Raw genomic sequence first — 24,663 nt, 5'->3', positions numbered from 1 at the left:
CATCCCTTTTACAAGAACCATATATACCCCCAGAATATAACTTACAACGCCTGTCCCTGGGCCCTGGGGGTTTGCGTCGACCCCAGAGTTTTAATATCTGATGTTTGAACTATTTCTAAACAAATGGTCACCTAAAATTTTTATCGGAAGGGTTTATCCATCCGATAAACCCAAAGGCTTGGAGGACGGGAGGGGCTAGTTGTCCTCCGATCATTTTTTACTCTGAGAAAATGAACTAGAACTTTTAATTTCCATTCAAATAAACCTTATCCGAACTTTATACGAGTATCCCTTACGTAAGGACCAGATACAGCCCCAGAAAAAAACCTATAGTGCCTGCCCCCCGGGCCCTGGCATATTGTATCGATACAAGGCATTTGAATATCTTACCTTTGAACTATTTATAAAAATGACTATATCAAATTTTCTATCGGATGGGTTTGGGGAAAAAAGGGCGTGGGGGGGGGGGGGATAGGGGCTATCCGATCTCTTTCGACTCCTAAAAATTGAACTAGAACCTTTAGTTTCCACTCGAATCGCCCCTCTCTGAGTTTTGTACGAGTACTACTTACAATGAAATAATATACGCCCCCACGACTTAAATTACATCGCCTTTCCCCGGACCCTGGGTGGACATGTCGTCCCTAGAGTTTTTTTTTATCTGACCCTTGAACTACTTTTAACCAAAAATGGCCATTTCAAATTTTTTATCGGATGCATTTTGAGGATTAGGTTGTGGGGGGATAGTTGCCCTTTGATCTCTTTTGACTCTTAAAACTTGAACTAGAACTTTCAATTTCCAATCAAATGAGCCCTCTCTGAAGTTTATACGAGCATCCCTTCCATAACAGCTGTGTATGCGCGCCGGGCCTAAAATACAACGCTTACTTAGGACCCTGAAGTATTGTGTTGTCGTCAAAATTTTCGTTATATGACCTACCAGCCATAATGAAAAAATGGATCACTCAGAGCGCTTATTGAATGGATTTTAGGAAAATAAGGAGTGTAGAGAGGGGATGGGGCTAGTTGCCCTCCGGTCTCTTTTGAATCTTAAAAAGTGAACGCAAAATATCAATTCCTAGTCAAAGAAGCTCTCTCCGAAGTTTATACGAGCATCCCTTCCATCAAAACTATATATGCCCCCTGAGCATTACTTACAACGCCTGCATCCGGGCCCTGGAGGGTTGGGTCGACCCGGAGTTTTCATTATATGATCTTTGAACTATTTTTTTTTAAATGGCTATCTCAAAAATTTTATCAGATGCAGACTTTCAATTTCCAATCAAATGAGCCCTCTCTGAAGTTTATACGAGCATCCCTTCCACAACAGCTATAGATGCCCCCGGGCATAACTTACATCGCCTACCTCAGGACCTGAAGGATCGTGTCGACCCCGGAGTTTTCGTTATATGATCTTTGAACCATAATGAAAAAATGGCTATCTCATACTGCTTATTGAATGGGTTTAATGAAAATAAGGCGTGTAGAGGGGGGGGGGGTTAGTTTCCCTCCGATCTCTTTCGACTCATAAAAATTGAACGAGAACATTCAATTTCCAATCATATGAGCCCTATCCGAAGTTTATACGAGCATCCCTTCCATAAGAACTATATATGACCCCAGAGCATTGCTTACAACGCCTGCATCCGCGCCCTGGAGGGTTGGGTCGACCCTAGAGTTTTCATTATATGATTTTTGAACTATTTTTTTTAAATGGCTATCTCAAAGTTCTTATCGGATAGTTTTGAAGAAAAAGGGCGTGTAGGGGAGGGGGGGCTAGTTGCCCTCTGATATCTTTTGACTATTTAAAAGTTATCTAGAACTTTTAATTTCCGATCAAATGAGCCCTCTCCGAAGTTTATACGAGCATACCTTCCATAACAACCATATATGCCCTCAAAGCATTACTTACAACACCTGCCCCAGGCCCTGGGGGGTTGAGTTGACACAGAAGTTTTTCTTATCTGACCTTTGAACTATTTTTAACGAAATGGCCATACGTAAAGAAGTTTTTGTTATATGATCTTTGAACTATTTTTAACAAAATGGCTACCTCAAATTTTTTATCAGATGTTTTTGGGGAAATAGGGCCTGGGGGTGTTGGTTGCCCTCCAATCACTTTTAACTTTTAAAAGGGGCAATAGAACTCTAGATTTCCAATCAAATGAGCCCCCTTTGAAGTTTATACAAGACCCCTTCTATATGGAGTGACTCTGGGAAAAAAAATAAATGGAGTGTGGGAGGGCTAGCTGCCCTCCGATCACTTTTGACTCTTAAAAAGTGAATTACAACTTTCAATTTCCAATCAAATGAGCCCTCTCTGAAGTTTATACGAGCTTACCTTCCAACACAGCTATATATGCTCTCCAAGGCATAACTTAGAATGCCTACCCCGGGCCCTGAAGGATTGTGTCGTCCCCGGAGTTTTCCTTATATGATCGTTGACCATTTTGAAAAAAAGGTATCTCAAAGTTCTTATCGGATGGGTTTGTCGAAAATAAGGCGCGGAGAGGGGGGGGGCTAGTTGCCCTCCGATCTCTTTTGACTCTTAAAAACTGAACGAGAACTATCAATTTCCAATCCTATGAGCCCTCTCTGAAGTTTATACTAGCATCCCTTCCATAAAAACTATATATGCCCCCAGAGCATTACTTACAACGCCTGCATCCGGGCCCTGGGGGGTCGTGTCGACCTGGAGTTTTCATTATATGATCTTTGAACTATTTTTTAAAAATGGGCGATCTCAAAGTTGTTATCAGATGGGTTTGAGGAAAAAAGAGCATGGCGGGGGGGGACTAGTTGTCCTCCGACATGTTTTGACTCTTTAAAAGTGAACTAGAACGTCCAGTTTCCAATCAAATGAGCCCTCTCTGAAGTTTATACAAGCATACCTTCCATAAGAACCAAATATGCCCCCAGAGCAATACTCACAACACTTGCCCCAGGCCCTGGGGGGTTGAGTAGACACAGGAGTTTTTCTTATCTGACCTTTGAACTATTTTTAACGAAATAGCTATACGTAAAGGAGTTTTTATTATATGACCTTTGAACTATTTTTTAACATAATGTCTATCTCAAAATTTTTATCTGATACATTTAGGGCGTGAAGGGGGGGGAGGCTAGTTGCCCTCCGATCTCTTTTGACTTTTACAGCACGAACTAGAACTTTCAGTTTCCAATCATATGAGCCTTATTCGAATCTTATACGAACATCACTTCCATAAGAACGATACAAGCCCCCATGGCATTACTTACAACGTATGCCTCTTGGCTCTGGGGGGTTGCGTCCACCCTGGATTTTTTCTTATCTGACCTATTTTTAATGGAATGGCTATTTTAAAATTTTTATCGGATGGGCTTGGGGAAATAAGGGTGTGCGTGTGGGGGGGGGGGGCTAGTTGCCCTCCGATATCTTTTGACTCTTAAAAAGTGAACTAGAACTTTCAATTTCCAATCACATGAGCCCTCTGTGAAGTTTATACGAGCATCCTTTCATTAGAACCATATACGCCCCCAGGAAAACACTTACAATGTCTACCCCCCGGGCCTTAGGGGGTTGTGTTGACACCGGAGTTTTTGTTATCTAGTTTTTAAACAATTAAAAAAAACTGGCTATCTCAAAATATGTAGCGGATGGGTTTGGGGAAAAAGGGCATGGGGGGTGCTAGTTCCCCTTAAATCTCTTGGCTCTTAAAAAGTAAACTATAACTTTCAATTTCCAACCAAATGATCCCTCTATGAAGTTTATACGAGCATCCCTTTCATAAGAACCATACATTCCTTTAGAGCATAACTTAGAACGCCTTCCCCCGGGCCCTGGGGGGTTGTATTGACACAGGAGTTTTTCTTATCATACCTTTAAACTACTTTTAACAAAATGTATATCTCACAATTTTCATCAGATGGGTTTGGAAAAAGAAGGCATGAGATGGGGGGGGGGGCGCTAGTTGACCTCGCATCTCTTTTGACTATTAAAAAATGAACTCGAACTTTAAATTTCCAATCAAATGAGCCCTCTCTGAAGTTTATACGAGCATCACTTTCATAAGAACCATATATGCCCCATGGCATAAATTACGACGCCTGTCCCCTGGCCCTGGGGGGGGGGGGTTGTCGACACCTGAGTTTTTGTTATCTGACTTTTGAACAATTTTTAACTTAATGGCTGTCTCAAAATTTTTATTGGATGCATTTGGGGGAAAAGGGGCGTGGAGGGGGGGGCTAAGTGCCCTCGAGTCTCTTTTGAATCTCAAAAACTGGACTAGAACTTTCAATTTCTAATCAAATGAGTTCTCTCTGAAGATTTTACGAGCATCCCTTGCATAAAAGCTATATATTCCCCCAGGGCATAACTTACAACACCTGCCCTCGGGCCCTAGGAGGGGGGGGGGGTGTCGACCCTGGAGTTTTCGTTACATGGTTTTTTAACTATTTTTTTATGTCTATCTCAAAGTTCTTATCAGATGGGTTTGAGAAAAAAGGGCGGGGAGCGGGAGCTAGGTGCCCTCCAATCTCTTTTGACTCTTAAAAAGTGAGCTAGAACTTTAAATTTCCAATCAAATGAGCCCTCTTTGAAGTTTTTACGAGCATCCCTTCCATAAAAACATATATGCCCCCAGGGCATAACTTACAACGCCTGACCTCGGGTCCTGGGGGAGGGGGTTGTGTCGACACGGTAGTTTTTGTTACATGATCTTTGAACTATTTTCAACAAAATAGCTATCTCAAAATTTTTATTGGATGCATTTGGGGAAAAAGGGCGTGGGGGTGTGACTGGTTACCCTCCAATATCTTTTGACTCTTAAAAAGTGAATTAGAACTTTCAATTTACAATCAAATGTACCCTCTTTGAAGTTTATTTGAACATTTTTTCCATAAGAACCATATTTGTCCCCATGGTGTATCTTATAACCCTTGCCCTGAAAACTCTGGGCGGAGTGTCCTGCTCAAACATATAATTTCCAGAACTTTCAACTACGCTGAACAAAATGGCTATCTTAAAATTCTGATTGGATGTGTTTGGGGAAATTGTGGGCGTGGCAGGGGTGTTAGTTGCCCTCCAATCACTTTTGACTATTAAAAAGGGCACTAGCCCTTTGAATTTCCAATCGAATGAGCCCTTTTTGAAGTTTCTACGACAAAGCTTGTTACAAAAAGCTTATATGCCCCAGGGCATAACTTACATCCTTTGCCCTGAGGGCTGTAGGGGGTGTGTCCTCCTCAAAAACATAATTTCTATCTTGAAATCAACTACGTAGAACAAAATAGCTATCTCAAAATTTTGATTGGATGTGTTTGGGGAAATGGTGGGCGTGGAAGGGGTGTTAGTTGCCTTCCAATCATTTATGACCCTTAAAAAGGGCACTAGAACTCTTGATTTCCAATCAAACGAGACCCCTTTGAAGTTTATACGACGGACCCCTTCCATACGAAGATGGCCTTTACTATGAGCAAGGCTATAGCGTTGCCTCTGAAATTTTTCTATAAATTAAATCTGCCAGCTTATTGCACAAATGAACAAATAAATCTTACAGAAAAAAAATGACGAAAATTTCAAAGGCAGTACAAAAAAAAAATCCTTACGGTGGCAATTTTCAACCTGACCGAAATTTCACGTTAAGCGGGCCCGGAAACACCTGAAACATTAACAAATGACAAAGAGAAAAAATGAACCGGCATGTCAAAACGTGTGTCAAACCTAATGTCAAAATAGACGTTCAACTTGGGAATTCCTCGGGACATCTGAAAGAAAATTAAGACAAATTACCCATGTCCAGGTCAAGAAAACAAAGTTTTCTTGTTTCAAAATCCAACGGATGTTTCCAGAAAATGTAGAAAAATAACATATTTTATGATTCTCGCTCTAAAATTTAGGATCTGGCAAAGGAATTATTCACTCTCTGTCACAGATATGCACCAATTTGTACGTTGGATCACACCCCTTTGCTTACCCTACTTGGACCCACCTTAAGATACATCTTTGACACTGTTGTACAAGTAGTGTTCAAGTGAGCAGCCCCTTCGTCTTCTCCGGGAATTCTCAAAACATTAACAAGTGTCAAGGGAAATAAATGAAAATTGTCGAGTGATTTCTCCAGGTATAAAATTTATTTCCAAACCTATGACTTTCCGTAGCCTCCAAATACGGCTTATAGCACCCTTCCAGGTACAACATATAAAGCCACACTGAAGGCCACTGAAAGCCACTCTCCACTATAGTGGAGAGGTCAATGCAGAGAAAGTTATTTTGCGGCATATAGATGAAGTTTTGTTCAATGATTCCTTAAAGTTTTGTCCACTGATTCCTTAGAACATTCCCTGTGGAGTCACTAGAGGCCATCAATGTGTGCTATGCAATTAATGAATGCATTCACATGCACTGGAATTAGTTGACTAGATTATTGCGGAACAAAAAGATACTGAGATCTTAGAATAATAATTAGTTATTCAATTTTTATATGATTTTCCATCGCACGAAACTGTTCTTAATTTGAAACGGTACAGTGTAGCTGTTTTGATATTATTATATATATTAAACGTGGTCACTTTTAAAATGGCCCGACCCATGGGGGAATGTCTCTCCTGAAAGGTGAACAACCTTGTTGATTTTGAGTTACTGAAAGTTTAAAAGATATACACATAAATCCAGCATCAGGTATTATTTTTTTTTTAATAAGGCCTCAAACGACCCAAAAGGCTTCAGTGTGACTTTAAGCTATGATTTGACAGAATTGAATTCGTATTGACAGCGTATATGTATCATTTATATTATATACTATGTATTTAATAAATTTAATATTTAATACTATATTTGCGATTTTGTTGCATTTATAAATTTTATGTATTTATAATATAATTAATGTTCAATTTATGTTTTTATACTTAACATTTAATTATATATTTAAAATATTATACATTAAGGATGTCAAACTTGACAGAAGAATGTCAAATTTCCCTTTGGTAGTAGGACAACCAATGAAGAAAAAATGTCGTTCTGTGGACGAATATTCGTTTCATTTCTGTTTAGGATTAAAGTTCAAAATAGTTGCGTTTCTCCGGCTAAAGAATTTTCCTTAAAATAAAAAAAGAATTCTATTATTATTGATAATATTTTAATTCATTCACACACGACTTCCTTAAAGCGTCGTAATAAGTTCCAGAATTTTGGTTTCGCTGCCGAATTTTTGATGAAAAAATGTCTTCTCCTTTGCAAATATTCGGTCTTCTTTTTTTAATAAAAAAAAAATGATTCTTCTGTAACAAAAATAGTATTTAAAATAAAGCTTCGTATTTTTACAGGAGTAAAAATATCCTATGTGTATTCCTTTTTAGATGAAAGCGAAAGGGTGCGGTTTAAGTTTTATTCGTTTTTTTAAGATTTTTTTGCTTCCAGTTTAGGATTGCCATAGAGACGTAGATAAGTCCATTTTGCTTGACAAAATCGACCTCATTCGTTCAGAACTTGCCGTTAGGAGCCGAATCGATACAACCCCCCTTTTGATGCATCGACACCACAATGACATTCTTTTTTTTACTTGTAAATGACATTCATTTCATTTTACTGTAAATGACATTCATTTGTCATTTGTAAATGACAAATGACAATGACATTCATTTTACTTGTAAAATTGTTGTGACTAAAAACTTATACTGTCGGAGAAAAAATGACTTTTTTACTTATTTTAAACAAAATATCGTTCTTTTTGCTTGTTTAAAAATGTATATAAAAAAACATTTTGAGTTTACCTACAAAGTACTTTTACTTCTATTATCCCAATTTCACTTGGCGTTTTATGAAAAAAAAACACTAAGTAACTTAGCCAATTAAAAACTCCTTTTTCATAAGCTGTATTTTAAAATAGTTGTCTCCTATTTTCATTGGTCGATCTTTTCGTTGTATTAGCATTCAAATGAAAACAAGACTTGAACTCGTAAACGCTAACCTTGGAAAACACCTAGTTTGCTCATTCCCAATAATCAATGTATGCATTGTCCCTAGAATCTAAGAATTGACTGGGACCTAAGAAATACTAAATATGAAATTTTATTTAGGACTGAACCCTAATTCAGGGTGTTTGAAACACCAGACGCCCAGTTCATGAGACATTAGTGTTTTTATTAGAAATAGGAAATACAGAATATTAGGGATAACAACATACAGAACGTTTAATAGTTCACTGGAGGTGTTGAAAGGGCTCAATATAAAAACCGATTAGCATGTTCAAAACCGATTAGCAAATTAGCATGTTCAAAATGTTTCCAAAAACTGTTATCCGTTCATTTCTTGAAATCTTTTCAATCGCACTGCGAGTGTGGTTAACGGCGATGGGTGGTTATGGGGTAAACGAACAATCTCGAGGAAAGCTGAGTAGATATTCCATCTTCAATTTGAAAAAACTCAGATTAAAATCGCTTTTTTAAGAAAGAACATTGTCCTTTGTCAAAGAATACGGATTTCCGAAATTCCAAGGATCAATAAAATTAGAAGCTGAGAAGTCGCACTGTCTTTTACGTTTTTATTTTTTTATATCTAAATATTTTATGACTGAAGTATATTTGTTTTTATTTGACTAAATAACCCCTTAATGATTGAGGGTCAAAAAAGGTACGACATTTAATAACTGCAAAGATCGGATGGGGAACATTGAGGGGCACGGGGCGAATCCCCCCCCCCCGTTGGGTCTCTCGAATAATACATATTCAAATATTCCCTGCAAGAATCCGGTTTCAGCAGCATTTTTGGTAGATATCAAGTAAAGATTACCAATAGTCTGTTTTACTAGAGGAAAGATCTGTTTTTATCATGTGTGACTCACTTCCGCCACACCATGTCTCTTTACCCCACATGTGGCACATGAAACCGTACATGGCAGGCACCGCCTGATGCACACGATTTTGGAAGTACAATCCCTCAGTTAGAACCTAACTTTAAATAGAAAATTATCAAGCCAAAAAAGCTATTAAATTTTTTTGTATTTCGATGTTTCTCTGGCTTAAAAAACTGACCTCAAAGACCAATCTAGATGTAACCAAAATTGTAATATATAAACGATGACCAGCATCTGAGATCAAGGCAAAATTCTGAACAAAAAATACCTTCTGAAAATAGATGGCATTATTTTTAAGTCTTACCTATTTACTACCAAGAGCTGACGTCAAACTTTTTATTCTCATGATACGGTGAATGAAAAAGCAAGTTCAAAACCAACTCGAACAGTTGGGAAAATGGTAAAGGATGCGGAGCCCGACTTCCCACCTAACAACTATGTCTGGTCTTTAAAATTGATTGCGCAATCAATTTACAAAAACTTTCGTCGTTTTTATTTCAAAAATTACTCTTATCAATTGGTACTCTTGCATTATATGGGCCTTTCTAAAAAGTCAAGTTCGGTTAATGCTAATGAAATAAAATAAAACAGGAAGAATATATAATAGTTTAGAAACAAATTTGGGCTATATATTTGCACATTAGGGGGGGGGGACGTAAAGCATAGCATATATTAAATACGTAACCTAACCTAGGTACCTTCCCCCCCCCCCCTAAACCCCAAAAACCCACAGTTTAAATATCGTATACGCATAAAAAAACACGCTATCATTGCCTCCTCTATAGCGGTTAACCCGTCAAAAACGGGTTTTCGTGACTAGTTTCCTTCTAAAGGTCCATATAATGCAAGAGTACCTATCAATTCCTGTTTTTCCTGAATCTTTAGTAGGTGGTTCTGGTGTTGTCAGACGTTAAGCTGTAGGCCTACTCTCGACCGATTTTACTTGGTCAAATTTTGCACAGTCGAATAAACTGCTCAGCTTAAAGTAAAATTTAATTTAACAAAATAAATAAAAATAAAATATTCATAAAAATAAAAATAAAGATATACATAAAAAGAAATAAATAATAAAAATAAAACTGAACGAAAGGAACCAAGGAATCAGAAAAAAAACAAACAATAAACATAGTGGTCCCAATATTGGCCATTTATCGGAGGCCAAATATAAGAGCTAGGAGGAATCAATCTGACATTTTACCGACATTTTGATCAAGGAACATTACGTTCTAACTTCGATAAAACACAACACACCCTAGAAGCCCTATAAATTGTATGGGACACGTAATGTCAAAATTTGGCCCTGGATGTATCATATCTATTAATTTCTTCCATTTGTGATTCCTGCCAACATTGAATACTTACATGCAATAGTTAAGTTGATGCTTTCACTGAGTATTGTTCCAACTGGATTAGTAGCTTCACATTGATAAACCCCAGCATCGCTTCGCTTCACGTCGGATATTCGGATATACTGATGTTGAGGATTGCGATCTTCTAGATAGAATCCGTCCTTCAACCATCGGTATTCCGGCTTCGGCCAGCCTATAATTTAATTATCAAAAAGTATTATTGAGTTTATTGTAAGTGAATATAGTAAACATAGGCCGGAATGTAAGTATGAACTACAATTCGTCTAAGTTAACATCAAGTGAACGATTTTACCATTAAAGAAGATCAACCCTGGCCAAAACTTATCAACATAAGATTTATTCATTAACATAAACAGGACATAAATGCATGGGGCCAGTCCCCATACAAGATCAATGGCCAATAAAATAAGGGGGAATATACACATGTTGTTTAAGCACTACCTCATAGAAAGAAAAAAAGCACTATAAGGATTATCTGATAACTCAGACCAGTGATGTCAATTCACGAAAATTTAGAAGAGAGGGTGCAACCAAGGCCGTACCCAGAAGAGGGGGGGGTAGGGGGTTTGAACATCCCCCCCCGAAATGCTCGTCCGACTCGTAAAAACGTAACAAAATGGATATAAACAAATTTTGTATGTATTTTTGAGTTTTTTTGTGTAACCCCCCCCCCCCCCCGATTTTTTTTGTAAAAACTCCTCAGAAAAAAATTCTGGGCACGGCCTTGGGTGCAACATACATTTTTCACTGTCTGGGATTTGTCGTTTTTCAATTTTCTTAATGAAAATACCGAAAACACATTTTTCAATAAAATCCCCCTCTTCGAAGAAAAAGGTTTCTAGGTCTAGGAGGGACAAAAACTTCTAGACGGCACAAATCCCCCGGCGCCAATTGACGCCACTGAATCAGACAAAACTAAGAAGACTCCAACTAATACAAAACAAAGCGTGAAAAAATAGAGAGAAGCCAGCAGTTTTTTAGCAGTTTTGTTGTTTGTTTAACGAGTGCAAACGAGTAAAACCTTCGAAGTAATTCAGACATCATAGTCAAATAGCCATTAAAAGATTGAAACATGAATTCGATATGAATATGTTATTGGAGACGATAATAGCTCTAGTTTGACCTTAGGTAAAGAAAACTATGAAGCACTAATGGGATTACTCAGGTTACCATGGAGCTGACAAAAAGTAAAACACACACTTGGAAGATTAAAAAGGGATTCAAATTCAAGTAATCGTATAGCTCTCTAACAATTAGTTTCCTGGACAAGGTTTCTTGCCTCTTTTACTGTCTAAGTACCAGGGGGACCCAGATTAGCTCGCTAAAAAGAAAAACAGATTTTTTTTTAGAACTTTAATTTCATTTCTTTTATTCGGCAAACCTTTTTGCATATTTATACCGTAAAATTATTTCATACTATCGCCAATCAATTTAAATTGTAATGTGCTTTTTAAAATATTTAGCAGACACTCATCTTCAGCAAAATTTTGTACAACTATTCTAAGTATTTGTAACGTCATTCATATGAAAAACATTGGAAAAAGACAATACGGAAAAAAATCCAATAAAAAATTCGACTAATGCAAGATTCAAACACGACCTTCGGACTTTGCTAGGCAGTCCTAGTATATGCTAACAAAGGATACAGAATGATAAAAAAAAGGGTATGGAATAAGAGAACAGCAAAATCAGACTGAATTGCAAACGTAAATGTTGCACAATGAAATCTGCGGTTAGAAGGACAAAGCAAAATTACATGGACTGAAGGAATGTGTTAGTTTAGCATATGTGACTCTGTGAAGAATAAACAGAAGAGAGGAATTGATTTAGTATCCATTTCAGAGCGAGTCTGAAATGGAAGTTGATGAGTCGGTGAGCGCTGGGTTCTCTATGCTGTCGAGCGGGGCAGTAGCCACAACGGGTTCAAACTACCCACCAACCTCCGTGGATGGACGCTGGTTCATCGCGAAGTTCTTCATTGGCCGTATTTACAAGTATTTTGCAATTTTGGAGGTACAAGCTCCTTCCTCTTACGGCTCGCTAAACCTGATCTGCCAGCGAAAAAACCAGAATGGATCCTTCTATTTTTCCAGGGTGAAAGACTAAGAATCAATCCATCCTGACCAGATACAGGGATATCTTCCAGCCCCCCAACTCACTCACGGCGCAAAATTTGTATTTTATCATGACTTTGGTCAGCTGATACTGCACTAATTTGACTCTCTTTTGCCTTTTTATTTTAGAAGTAATGCTTTTTTCCCAGTAAATGAGTTTTTTTTTTAACTGGAAGTCTTACGCCAGAAGAACTCATCGACTGTTTAAAGTTACCTGTTGAAGTGTTTGAGTGTTCAAAGTTAAACACCACTTGAGGTTACTTTGAACACCATTTTTAGATAGGTGTAGCTCTAACAACATGAAGACTAGCGGTTTGGGACAGTTGCCATTCGGTGCAGAATGACGTATTCCCAAAACACCAAAAATAGTTTTGAGTAAATACTAGTTCAAAGAAAAATATCGCAAAAAAACTCAATTTTTTACGATTTTTAGTTCAAAGTTACGCCGTTCCACGGTATTTACTATATGCAATGCTTTACCCCCATCCCCCCCTAATGTGCAAATATATGGCCCAAATTTAATTCTAAACTGTTATATATTCATCCTATTTTATTTTATTTCATTAGCATTAACCAAACTTGATTTTTTAGAAAGGCCCATATAATGGGAAAGTGCCTCTATATATATATATATATATATATATATATATATATATATATATATATATATATATATATATATATATATATATATATATATATATATATATATATATATATATATATATATATATTGTTGACATAAAGATTGTAAATTTTCAACATTTCTAGAGCTTATACTTATAATTTTATATTTCTTTACTAAATAATTTTAATAAATTGTAAGTCAAGCTATCTTTATTTAAAATTAAAAAGATATTCATAGGTGCCGGGGTACTTTTTAATTAAATGAAACACACTCAAGAATTACGCTTAGGTTACATATAAGAAAACCGGTTTCATAACCACAAAGGCAAGTGACGGGTGATAGAATGCATTGGACTTGTATAATTTGGGCTATATATTTGCACATTAGGGGTGGGGGGTTGGGGTTAGGTTAAGGGCGCTTTCAAAATACTTTACCCCACCCACCCTCATGTGCAATTAAATAGCCCAAACTATATTATTATATAAACTAAAGGTTATATATATATATATATATATATTTTTTTTTTTTTTTTCATTTGCCTCCAAAATTCCTCTGTTTACCTTATAATCCCATCCTCCCAAATTACTCTCTCTCTTACCTCAAAAACGTCCAAATAAAAACTTTGTCTGAACATCATCGTACACATACATACGCTCAACAATTAGACAAAGTTTTTAATTTTTTTTCCATTATTTCCTCATTTTCTAAAAACCCTTTTCAACCGCTCAAATTCAAAAAAAAAAAAAAAAAAAAAAAAAAAATTTTAATAAATATTCATTTCAAAATATTTCTCAAATCTGTTACTTATTCTCAAAAAATCTACTTCTCAAAAAATCTACAAAAATCTAAAGGTTATATTAGGGTTATATTTCTTTAGGTTAACCTAACTTCACTTCTTAGGTGTTTCGTTTAATTAACAAGTACAGGTGCCGGTAACAAATAAATGACCTTCTTAAATGACCATTTTCTTAAACTCAATCTTAAAGTCGATGTAGTGCAAGAAGAAGAAATGCTTCCCTTTCTGATTAACAAGGAAGGTAACTTTGAAGTTAGCTTTCAGTAAGACGGAGCTCCTTGTCATTTTGGTATTTACGTAGAGATTGGTAAGATTCGATAAGCGTAGAGATTAAGGTAGAGACGGGTAGAGACGGGTAGGTACGATAAGGTAGAGACGGGTAGAGATTCGATAAGCAATTTCAATGTGTATGGATTTGTTTGCATGGCCCATTAGAGTGACCTTCTAGACCCCTGAGCTTGACCGCTTGAATTTTGCCTCTGAGGAATTTACAAGCCAGGGTTTATCAAACAGTTCATGGTAACAGACTGTAAGTAAGAAGCGACTCGGCCCAATAGTAACCAAAACTCTATTTTGGAATTTTGATAACAACTGATAAATCAAAAGAATTAGTTTTTTGTGCTGATTTCAAATTGTAAAAATTTACTAAGTTTAATTTTACCCACCAAAAGCTGGCGACCCCACACCAAATTGGGGAACACACCCAAAAAGTCAAGCTATCTTAATGAAAATAACAACACCAGATTCGCAAAGAACCCTATCAGAGAATTTTAGTATAGAGGTTTCAAGCTGCTATCAACAAAAATGTGAAATTTTGTATTTTTTGCCAGGAAAAAGATCACGGATGGCTACCCCTGCCTCAACCCTAACTCTATACGCTAAAGCTTGACTTTTTATCACAATTCTTTAAGAAAGACTGCTCAAACACAAAGGCCGGTGAATTTTGAATGAGAAATATTTTTAAAGTTCTAAAAAAACAAAGAGTAAAGAGCAAGGGCTGAGGAGGGATTAGCCCCCTCCTATACGGAAAAATTTATGCTTGTTTTGAATTTTTATGTTGCTCCTTACTTTCAGTTGAAAAAACACGTTTGTTTTTTTTTATTTAGTAAAAGATGTGAAGCTTCTATCATCCCAAGCAGTGCATTACCGAAATCCAATATAGCATAATTTATAAATATAAACTTATTTTCCAATAAAAAGTTTATTTTTAATATATTTGAAGCATATGCAGCATTATAATCGATTTTTTTCATCTTCTACTTACTTAAATAAGTCTAAATCCATGCGCACGTGATGCTCTGGTCTTCAGAAGGTGTAATTGACGATAGACCTATTCCTGTTTGTCGTGATTCCTGTTCGTTTTGGGTTTCATTTGTTTATTGGCAATAGTTTATGGTCACACTACGCTTGAATTATTATTCTACTTTTTTTCTACTCGCTTTTTTTATGTAGCTCGTTACTTTTCTTGGAAAAACTTCTTTTGTTATAAAAGTTGTTTTTAATTAATTCCAAGAAAGGTCCATATCCAGAAATATTAAAAACCAACAATCTGACAGAAGCTCGTTATCTATTGGCTTAAATTCGTCATTTCGAATTTAAAATGTCAAAGAAAATGCCTCCAAGTTCGTTTTGAAGATCCAGGGCCTTCTAGAGACCGCTTCATTGGACCTTAAAATTAGCTCAGAGTTACCAGGTTATCGCGTTGCCAAGAAAGAGCGCATGTCGGAGAAACGGCAATAGATTCTCGACCTGAATATCCAGAACGGTAATTTCGAGTCGAAGTGCTCAGGTTAGTAATTGATCAAATAGTCATCGCTTAAATTCGTCATCGCTGCTAATCTATTGGCTTAAATTCGTCATTTCGAATAATATAGGCATTGCTAAAATATAGCTACAACCTTATTGATTCGCAATTAGATTTACTAAAACTTAATGATCCGGCTAATACCTACTTTTGGAATAGTTTCAATCTATACCCGATCATAAGAAAAATTTGGGTTTTACAATTTACCTTGTTCAAGTTCACATGATATGAAATTACTTAAAACTCGTCAATCAGAGTAGAATTCAGGGCATTTTGATCGGCTAGTACCTCCAAAAAAGTCAGAGAGTCAAGGTATGGGGGAGAGAAAGTTGAACGCTTAAAATGAATAATAACATTTTATTGCTAGCATTAAGTGATCCAAGCTGAATTTTAGGGCCAGAAAAATCTCAGACATTAAAGAAAGTCTGGAGCTAGTCCAATGATAGCCATCATTATCAGTTAACTCCTTACTAATCTTTAGTACAAGCATCCACATACATATTTTCTTCTACTGTTGCCCTATGATAGACCGTGCATACCACAGGAAAAAAAGAAATCACTATTAAAGAGAAATCACTGATACACAGGAAAAAGAAATCCCTATCAGCTACAGAAGCAAACGAGGCGTGGTTCTGTTGTTATATATCTGATTCTTTTAATCCCATATTTACTGATGTTATCCCAACAAAGATCATGTCCAGAGCTATGAAGAACTAAGCCACTTGATTGAGAGAGATCTATTCCCTCTTTATCTTGTCACAGGTCTGACAGAAAGCCAAGAGATCAACCGTTTATTGAGAAAAAGAAAGTATTAACCTGAGAGAAGAAAGAATACGTTAGAGAGGTTTGCGAAATAGGGAAAGCTCCAAGTGAACTTAAATAGCGTGACCTTGAAGTCGCATGTTAAAACCCAAAGTTTCTGAGACTATCTGAGGTCCAACTCCTCTGACGTCGAGTGAATTGAAAAAAGGTAATAACCGAAAAGGTTTTACTTGAAGATTTCTTAATTATTCAAAATCTATTTTCGGTACTTGTGTAGGCTATGCCAACACTCAAGTTAGCGCTATGTAAAACCCGAGAACAAATCTGTTTTATCTGTCTGTTTTAAGCACCGTATATAAATCAAATACGGTAGGATCACGTCTCAGTCAGTTAAGGTTAGGTTACCCCCACCCCCCTAATGTGCGAATATATAGCCAAAATTTGTTTCTAAATTGTTATATTTTCATCATGTTTTGGTATTTTTCATTAGGATTAACCTAACCTCACTTCTTGAGTTTTGGCAGTATTATACAAAGTACCCTATTTTCTTTTATTTCTTCTGTTCTATATCCCTCAACCAACGCAGGTCAAATTAAGGTCAAACGAGGTGCGTCCAATTAAGGGATGTACGAAGGGGGAAGGAGGCTCCGCCCCTCTCCAAGTAAAAAAAAATTGAAATCCACCGTAATTTCTAGGTCCCTCTCACTTGAACTACCAAATGAAATTTATCTGTCGCGGCACTAATGATTATTAAATATAAAAAAAAACAAGTTTTTTTCAATTGAAAGTAAACAGCGACATTAAAACTTAAAACAAACAGAAATTATTCCGTATATGAAAGGGGTTGTTTCCTGCTCAACGCCCTGCTCTTTACGCTAAAGTTTGACTCTTACTCGGAGCTCTGCCTTATAAAACAATAAAAAACATTAATGTAAAGAGCGGGGCGTTGAGCAGGGAACAGCCCCTTTCATATACCGAATAATTTCTATTCTTGATGAGTTTAAATGTTATTTCTTACTTTCAGTTAAAAAAAACTTGTTTTTTATTTAATTTCTGAATGTTTTTGAATTAATGCAGGTTTTGAATTTGGCTCACAGTACATGAATAATTAAAACGAAATTTGCATATTAATTTTACTGCTTTTTTTAACTAATGCTGTTTTTTTAACCTTATAATAACTTGAGTTTGATTTTGTTTAAGAATGACTCCTGAATAAAAAAGGCTGTTTAATTAGAATTAATTAAAAAACTTTTTCACAAAATAAATTTTTCAAAGAAAAGTAAAGAACTCCATCAAACAAAAAATAAGCAAAAATCAAATCAAATAATCTACCAAGCGTGAAACTACCACAAATCAGCACCAATAAATAAATGAAACCCAAAACGAACAGAAATTACAATAAATAACCGAGTCAAACCCAAAATGAGCAGAAATTAACATAAGATGGGCTCAAAACCCCTATGCCTTCCCAAGCCAGAACAAAATTTGCCCTTTAATGAAATTAAAAAAAAAACAAGTTTTTTTAACTGAAAGTAAGGAGCGACATTAAAACTTAAAACGAACAGAAATTATTCCGTATATGAAAGGGGCTGCCCCCTCCTCAACGCCTCGCACTTTACGCTAAAGTTTTTTATTGTTTAAAAAAAAATAGAGTTGTGAGAAAGTCAAACATTAGCGTAAGAGCGATCTATTGAGGAGAGGACGAACCCCCTCATATACGTAATAGTTTCTGTGCGTTTTAAGTTTTAAGTTTACTCCTTACTTCCAGTTGAAAAAACTTGTTTGTTATTTAAGTTCTGACTGTTTTTTAAACAATAATGGGAAACCCAGCATCCACTTCATGGAAATTCTCTTCCCCCGTGAAAAATTCTTCCATGGAAAGATCCTCCCACTTAACCCAATCCCCCCCACACAGAAAATCCTCCCCTGAAAACGCCTGTATACTTACCAATAACCAATACTATATATATAAACAATGGGCAAAGTTCATACCTTGCAGTCCTTTCCCTGGCGACTGTAGGGGGAGGGGGGTCAAGTCGTCCTCAAAGACATAGTTATTAGATGTTTCAACTATGCTGAACAAAATGACTATCTCAAAATTTTGATCCGGGGACTTTGGGGGAAAATGAGCGTGGGAGGGGGCCTAGTTGTCCTCCAATTTTTTTGGTCACTTAAAAAGGGCACTAGAACTTTTAATTTTCGTTCGAATGAGCCCTCTCGTGAAATTTTAGGACCACTGGGTTGATACGACGACCCCTGGGAAAAAAAACAACAAGCAAAGAAACACGCATCCGTGTCCGTGATCTTTGTTCTGGCAAAAAAAATACAATATTCCACATTTGTGCAGATAGGAGCTCGAAACCTCTACAGTAAGGTTCTCTGATATGCTGAATCTGGTGATGAGATTTTCATTAGGATTCTATGACTTTTAGGCGGTGTGTTCCTTGTTTTTTCGAAAATAGGGCAAATTTTCTCAGGCTCGTAACTTTTGATGGGTAGGACTAAACTTAATGAAACTTATGTATTTGAAATCAGATTTAAAATCTGACTCTTTTAATGTATCTATTTGTATCAAAATTCCGTTTTTACAGTTTCGGTTACCATTGAGCCGGGTCACTCCTTACTTACAGTTCGTTAACCACGAACTGTTTGATTATATTTGGAAAGAGCATCGAATAGAGAATCCAAACTATGTTTATTCTTGTCTTATCTGATTTCTGCCCTATACTATACTTTTACCAAATATTTCAATGTTTTGATTGCTTTCCTGGCTAAACAATGAATACGCCACTTCATATAGCTTTTAACAAACGAAACAAAAAATAAATTTTCCCATGCAGATCAATGAAGTCCGCGTAAGAGCAGGTGCTGATCCCCTGATATTCTGCCATCAGCTGGAAGGGCTATGCGAGGTTGGGGGTGAATCATCCGATGCCTCTCGTGTTTTCCCCTAGATTCTTCAAGGTGTTCATTTAAGCTTGGTAGAGTTTTGGCTTGTCTTATTCCTGCCACATCTACCAAAGATGACAGAAACAATCGGGTGTATACGACTTTTGAAAGTGGGTGCCCCTCGGAAACAAGAAAAACAGACATTAAATTTAGTCCACATATTTTTATGAATTCATATAACTTAAGTGTCTCGTTTTCAAACAGCAGAATATCATAACTACTGAATCCCAGAACCCATTTTAAAGAAAAAGTGGATTTTCTAGTTTTCAATCTAAGGACTAAAAATTAATAATAAAAACTCGGCAAAGGCATTCACTGAAAAGAATGGCTGACTAATAAATCTGCATAACTACTACAAGAAAAATGGCATTAAAAAAGATAGGAATTTTCACAAAAAAAAGTAACAGCTATGTAGCTGATAAAATCACAGCCATACAAGATACAAGCCATACAAGGGGAAACCAAATATTTCGCTTGATAAAGACTATCGCAACTTGCAACATGAATTCTCTAATTCCAGTGTTTTAAAGGGAGTCGGGTCTTTGGTTCAGTCTCAGGACTAAGAAATTCATAATCGTGGCTAATAAAGGGATTCGGTACTTATTAATTCTACCAAACACAGTCAAAAAGTTTGCTGAATGTAAGATCTGAGAAAACCGGTTTCATAGCCACAAAGACAAATGACGGGTGACAGAATGCATAGGACTTGTATTAGTTTGGGCTATATATTTGCATATTAGGGGGGCAGGGGCAAGGTTAGGTTACTTTACCCCCAGCCCCCTAATGTGCAAATATATATAGCCTAAATTATATTATTATATAAAATAAAGTATTATATTTTCATCATGTTTTGGTACATTTCATCATGATTAACTTAACTTCAATTCTTGAGTGTATTTAGTATAATACATAAGTACCAACAATTCATATATAAAGGGCGCTCAACCTGAAAGCAACCTAAAAATCTTGCAAAATAAGTAGGATAATGTAAAAGGATATTTTTATAAATACCGTAGAACTAGGTAAGTCTGTGCATATTCAAAATCAAATATTAAGCAGTTTTCAGACTTAATCCTTCTTAAATATTTCTTCCCATTGCTTTCAGACCATTTTACCTAGGGAGGGAGGGAGGGGGTGAAAGCAATTAATTTTTAACTTAGTATTTTTCAACTATTCGCAGAAGAAATAATTCGCCAGAACTGAGGACAAAAGCCCACTTGAGGCCAACCCAGCTGCGCACGCACCTCCTCCGCCCTAATCTATTCAAAACTTCGCTCTTTACCCCCTCTCAAGAAGATTCCCTTTTCTAGAAATCCTTCCTTACGAACTCGTCCCGCCCCATTCGGGGACGACCTCCTTTCCATATGGCCCAGACGAATGCCCGATAAGAACAATCTTTAACAATCTGACACCCCCCATTCGCAAAGCCTGGTCTAGCCACCTCAACCTTTCTCTCGTTATAGTCCTAGAAAGCAGGCTAGATCCACATTTTTCGTACAGCTTGTTGTTTCACACTGTCATTCATAAGTTTAGTTTAAAAAAAAAAGAAAAAAAAGTTAATCTTGAAAATAAATTTAATCTTAAAATTTGGGAAATCAAAAATAACGAAGTTATTAAGCTATTTGATGAACAATTTTTCTCAATAAGTAGCGCCGTTTTAGAAGTAGTCACATTCCCTAACATAATATGATAATATCAAACTAAAAAAATGTCCATGATTCCGGACTATTCAGAGTTTTAGATAATAAAATATAATATTAGAATCTAATAGACAAAGTATATTATAATTAAAAGTTCTGAATATGAACTTACTCCTCAATTATTCTTTCTAATAATTACAGTGCAGTAAATACATACAAGTTATAGATTATTGACCCACGGAAAATATTCTATCAGAAACATTTTAAAAAAATGTAAAAAAAAAATCAATGATCAAAAACTTCAAACTTCAACTGTATTGGAAAGCAATTGTACTACGAATTTAGAGACAAAAAATGCCCTCAGGGACATGCGTAGGGCTCAAACCCCTATGCGTTCTCAAGGCCAGAACATAATTTGCACTTTACTGAAAAAAAATATAAATGTTTTTACTTTTATAACTTTAATAAAACAAAAAATATTAACATTTTGATTAATAAATATCAGTATATGTATATTAAACTGACAATGCACATTCATTTGTATTTTTGATTCCGGATAACTAACACTCCTTGGCCATAATTCCAGAACATCGAGCAAGAATACTTAAAAGGCCAGAACATCGATTCAAATAGATCTGGTAGAAAATTGTGAGCTATGCCCTATACAATTTGAAGTATTCTTCTAAATTAAGAGCATGTTTATTCATGTTCCTAAGCTTTTTTCTGACAGCAAGGAATAGTCCCAGGACCCCGATTCCTCCTCAAATACAGTAGAATTCATAGGCTTTTTATGCCCAAATTTTAGTATTTCAACCCCTTGTAATATCTGAAAAGCTCAACTTTCCTCCGTAGTTTCCATAGTTTTCACTACAACTGCAATCAGGGTTGCCACCCTGACCTGGAAGAATTTACTAAATCGGAGAGGAAATATTTACGAGATCGCATCTGTTTTTACTAAATACTAAAAAAATATTTGCGCGTGCGGCGTAGCCGCACGCGCATGCCGCACCTAAGCATCGATTTTTACTATAGGAGGATAATCAATGCGATTTTCACAATCTTTTTTCCTTTTTCTTCTTTTTTTCTCTTTTTCTTTCGTTTTCATAGTATGATTGAAAATTCTGGAAACCTACAAGTTCATATATATATATATATATATATATATATATATATATATATATATATATATATATATATATATATATATATATATATATATATATATATATATATATATATATATATATATATATATATATATATATATATATATATATATATATATATATATATATATATATATATATATATATATATATATATATATATATATATATATATATATATATATATATATATATATATATATATATATATATATATATATATATATATATATATATTATATATATATATAATATATATATATATATTTTTTACATTTCTACTTACTTTTAATTTCTCTCAGCAGGCTCCTTTTTCCTCAATAAAAATTTTTAGACTGAGGAAATTCACCTAATCACCTTGGGTGGTTGGCTTTTGTTTTGATTCCAATGGATTCCCAATCATCACAAAGCCAAGTGTCATTATAGCTTCATTTTTAGTTGGTAAGATTTGATACACAGAAAGCTGATTTTGTTGACCTTTAGACGCCGGAAGTGATGTGTCTGTTTATGAACATAGGTGACTGCTTGTCTGTCTCTGAGACAGACAAGCAAAATTGTAAATTTTAAAACAGACAAGCAAAAATTTTAAACTGTCATATGTTTACGACAATTTTTTCCCCTGAATTCATGGAAAATAAAAAAAAAGTTTTGTTTACTTTAAATCATGACTTTTTACTAGTTTTTACTAGATTTCGGGAAATTTACTAGATCCTCTAAATTTACTAGATTTTTTTTTACTCGATCTAGTAAAATCCTACTGACGGTGGCAACCCTGACTGCAATAAAAAGCGAATTTCCTAGACTTGGTTCAAAAATTGTAACATTCATCAGAGAATGAAATTACCCAAACAAAAATTTCAGGAAGACACTTGGGAGGAAATACAGCACGGAAAACCAAGCTATAACCATAGTATACGAAACGAACGTAAAAACACCTATTGGAATTTGACGATATAGAATCTGAGACTTACGAAGGTCCTGGAAGCCCCTGCCCCACAGAAAACTACACAATTTGAGAAATTCGTAAATTAATAATATTAATTATTAATTAATACTGATAAGTTGTGACCTGGTCAGGCTCAAATTAATGAGTCCCAGTCATCCAGGGCTTATAATATGAAAGCTCATCACCAGCCAAATGCCGGCTTCGAAAGCAGACTAATTCAATTGAATTAATAATTTTTGGTACAGATTTAAAACAGGAGGAAAATTGTGGTACTTGTTTGGAATCTAGTACACACGCGAAGAGAAGCGCATATAGAATGTCAAAGATGCTATTCAAGACCGGGTTTGCACTAGCTAGTCAGTTATTGTACACTCCATGGAAACTATTTAATCTTTATTTTTTGGGGGTTGAAGGGGCAAAAAAGGTACCTAGGTTAGGTTGCGTATTTAATATATGCTATGCTTTACCCCCCCCCCCCTAATGTGCAAATATATAGCCCAAATTTGTTTCTAAACTAATCCTGTTTTGTTTTATTTCATTAGCATTAACCAAACTTCACATTTCGCGTGTGTACTAGATTCCATACAAGTACCAAAATAGACAGTGAAAAAAAAAACAATCAAAATATATACTTGATATTTCGATCACTTACAGTGATGCTGATGACGATCACTGTATATGTGAGAGAAATATCCAGTATATTTTTTGATTGTTTTTGTTTTTCCATTGTATAATAAAAGGATTTATCCCTATTCGAACTGTTTATTTATCGTGATAAATAAAAAAAACAAGTTTTTTAAACTGAAAGTAAGGAGCGACATTAAAACTTAAAACGAACAGAAATTATTCCGTACATGAAAGGGGCTGTCCCCTCCTCAACGCCTCGCTCTTTATTCCGTATATGAAAGGGGCTGTCCCCTCCTCAACGCCTCGCTCTTTACGCTAAAGTTTGACTGTCTCACAATTTTTTTTAAAACAATAAAAAACTTTAGCGTAAAGAGCGAGGCGTTGAGGAGGGGACAGCCCCTTTCATATACGGAATAAAGAGCGAGGCGTTGAGGAGGGGACAGCCCCTTTCATGTACGGAATAATTTCTGTTCGTTTTAAGTTTTAATGTCGCTCCTTACTTTCAGTTTAAAAAACTTGTTTTTTTTATTTAATTTCTGATCGTTTTTTAGTTAATGCAGCTTTTATTTGCATAAAAATTTTACTTTTCTTTTGCTAAATGAATGTCTTTACAAATTAACTTACGTAACTAACTTCTATATTCGTATATTTTTCTTCTGGCAAAAATTCAAAGTTGCAGATTTTTGCAGATATGAGCTTGAAACCTATGTAATAGGGTTTTCTGATACGCTGAATCTGACGTTGTGATTTTCATTAAAATTCTTCCACTTGTAGGGGATGTTTCCCCCTCTTTAAAAAATCGAGTAAATTTCCTCAGGCTTGTTGCCTTTGATGAGTAATACTAAACTTAATAAAATTTATATATTTAGAATCAGCATTATAAACACATTCTTTTGATACATTTATTGACATCAAAATTCCGTTTTTAAAAGTTTCGATTACTATTGAGCCGTATCGCTTGTTTTTTTATTGTTTTTTTTTTATTACGTATATGTTATTACGTATATGAGGGGGTTCTGCCCTTAGTCAATAC

The 24,663-nt window shown here is 35.6% G+C and overlaps 1 protein-coding gene across 1 annotated transcript in view; it reads right to left on the bottom strand.

Moving 5' to 3' along the window:
- Nucleotides 1–24,663, bottom strand: part of sdk (sidekick cell adhesion molecule) — a 300,949-nt gene that overhangs the window by 215,028 nt on the left and 61,258 nt on the right. Inside the window, exon 4 of the mRNA XM_089103497.1 lies at nucleotides 10,191–10,370. Coding sequence (XP_088959623.1) covers nucleotides 10,191–10,370 — 180 coding nt within the window. The remainder of the gene's footprint in view (nucleotides 1–10,190; nucleotides 10,371–24,663) is intronic.

This window comes from Artemia sp. Qi Xiang Cuo, chromosome 17, assembly GCF_049724085.1.
Source record: "Artemia sp. Qi Xiang Cuo chromosome 17, ASM4972408v1, whole genome shotgun sequence".
NCBI classification, from domain to species: Eukaryota; Metazoa; Arthropoda; class Branchiopoda; order Anostraca; family Artemiidae; genus Artemia; species Artemia sp. Qi Xiang Cuo.
This window is presented reverse-complemented; position numbering and strand designations above follow the sequence as displayed.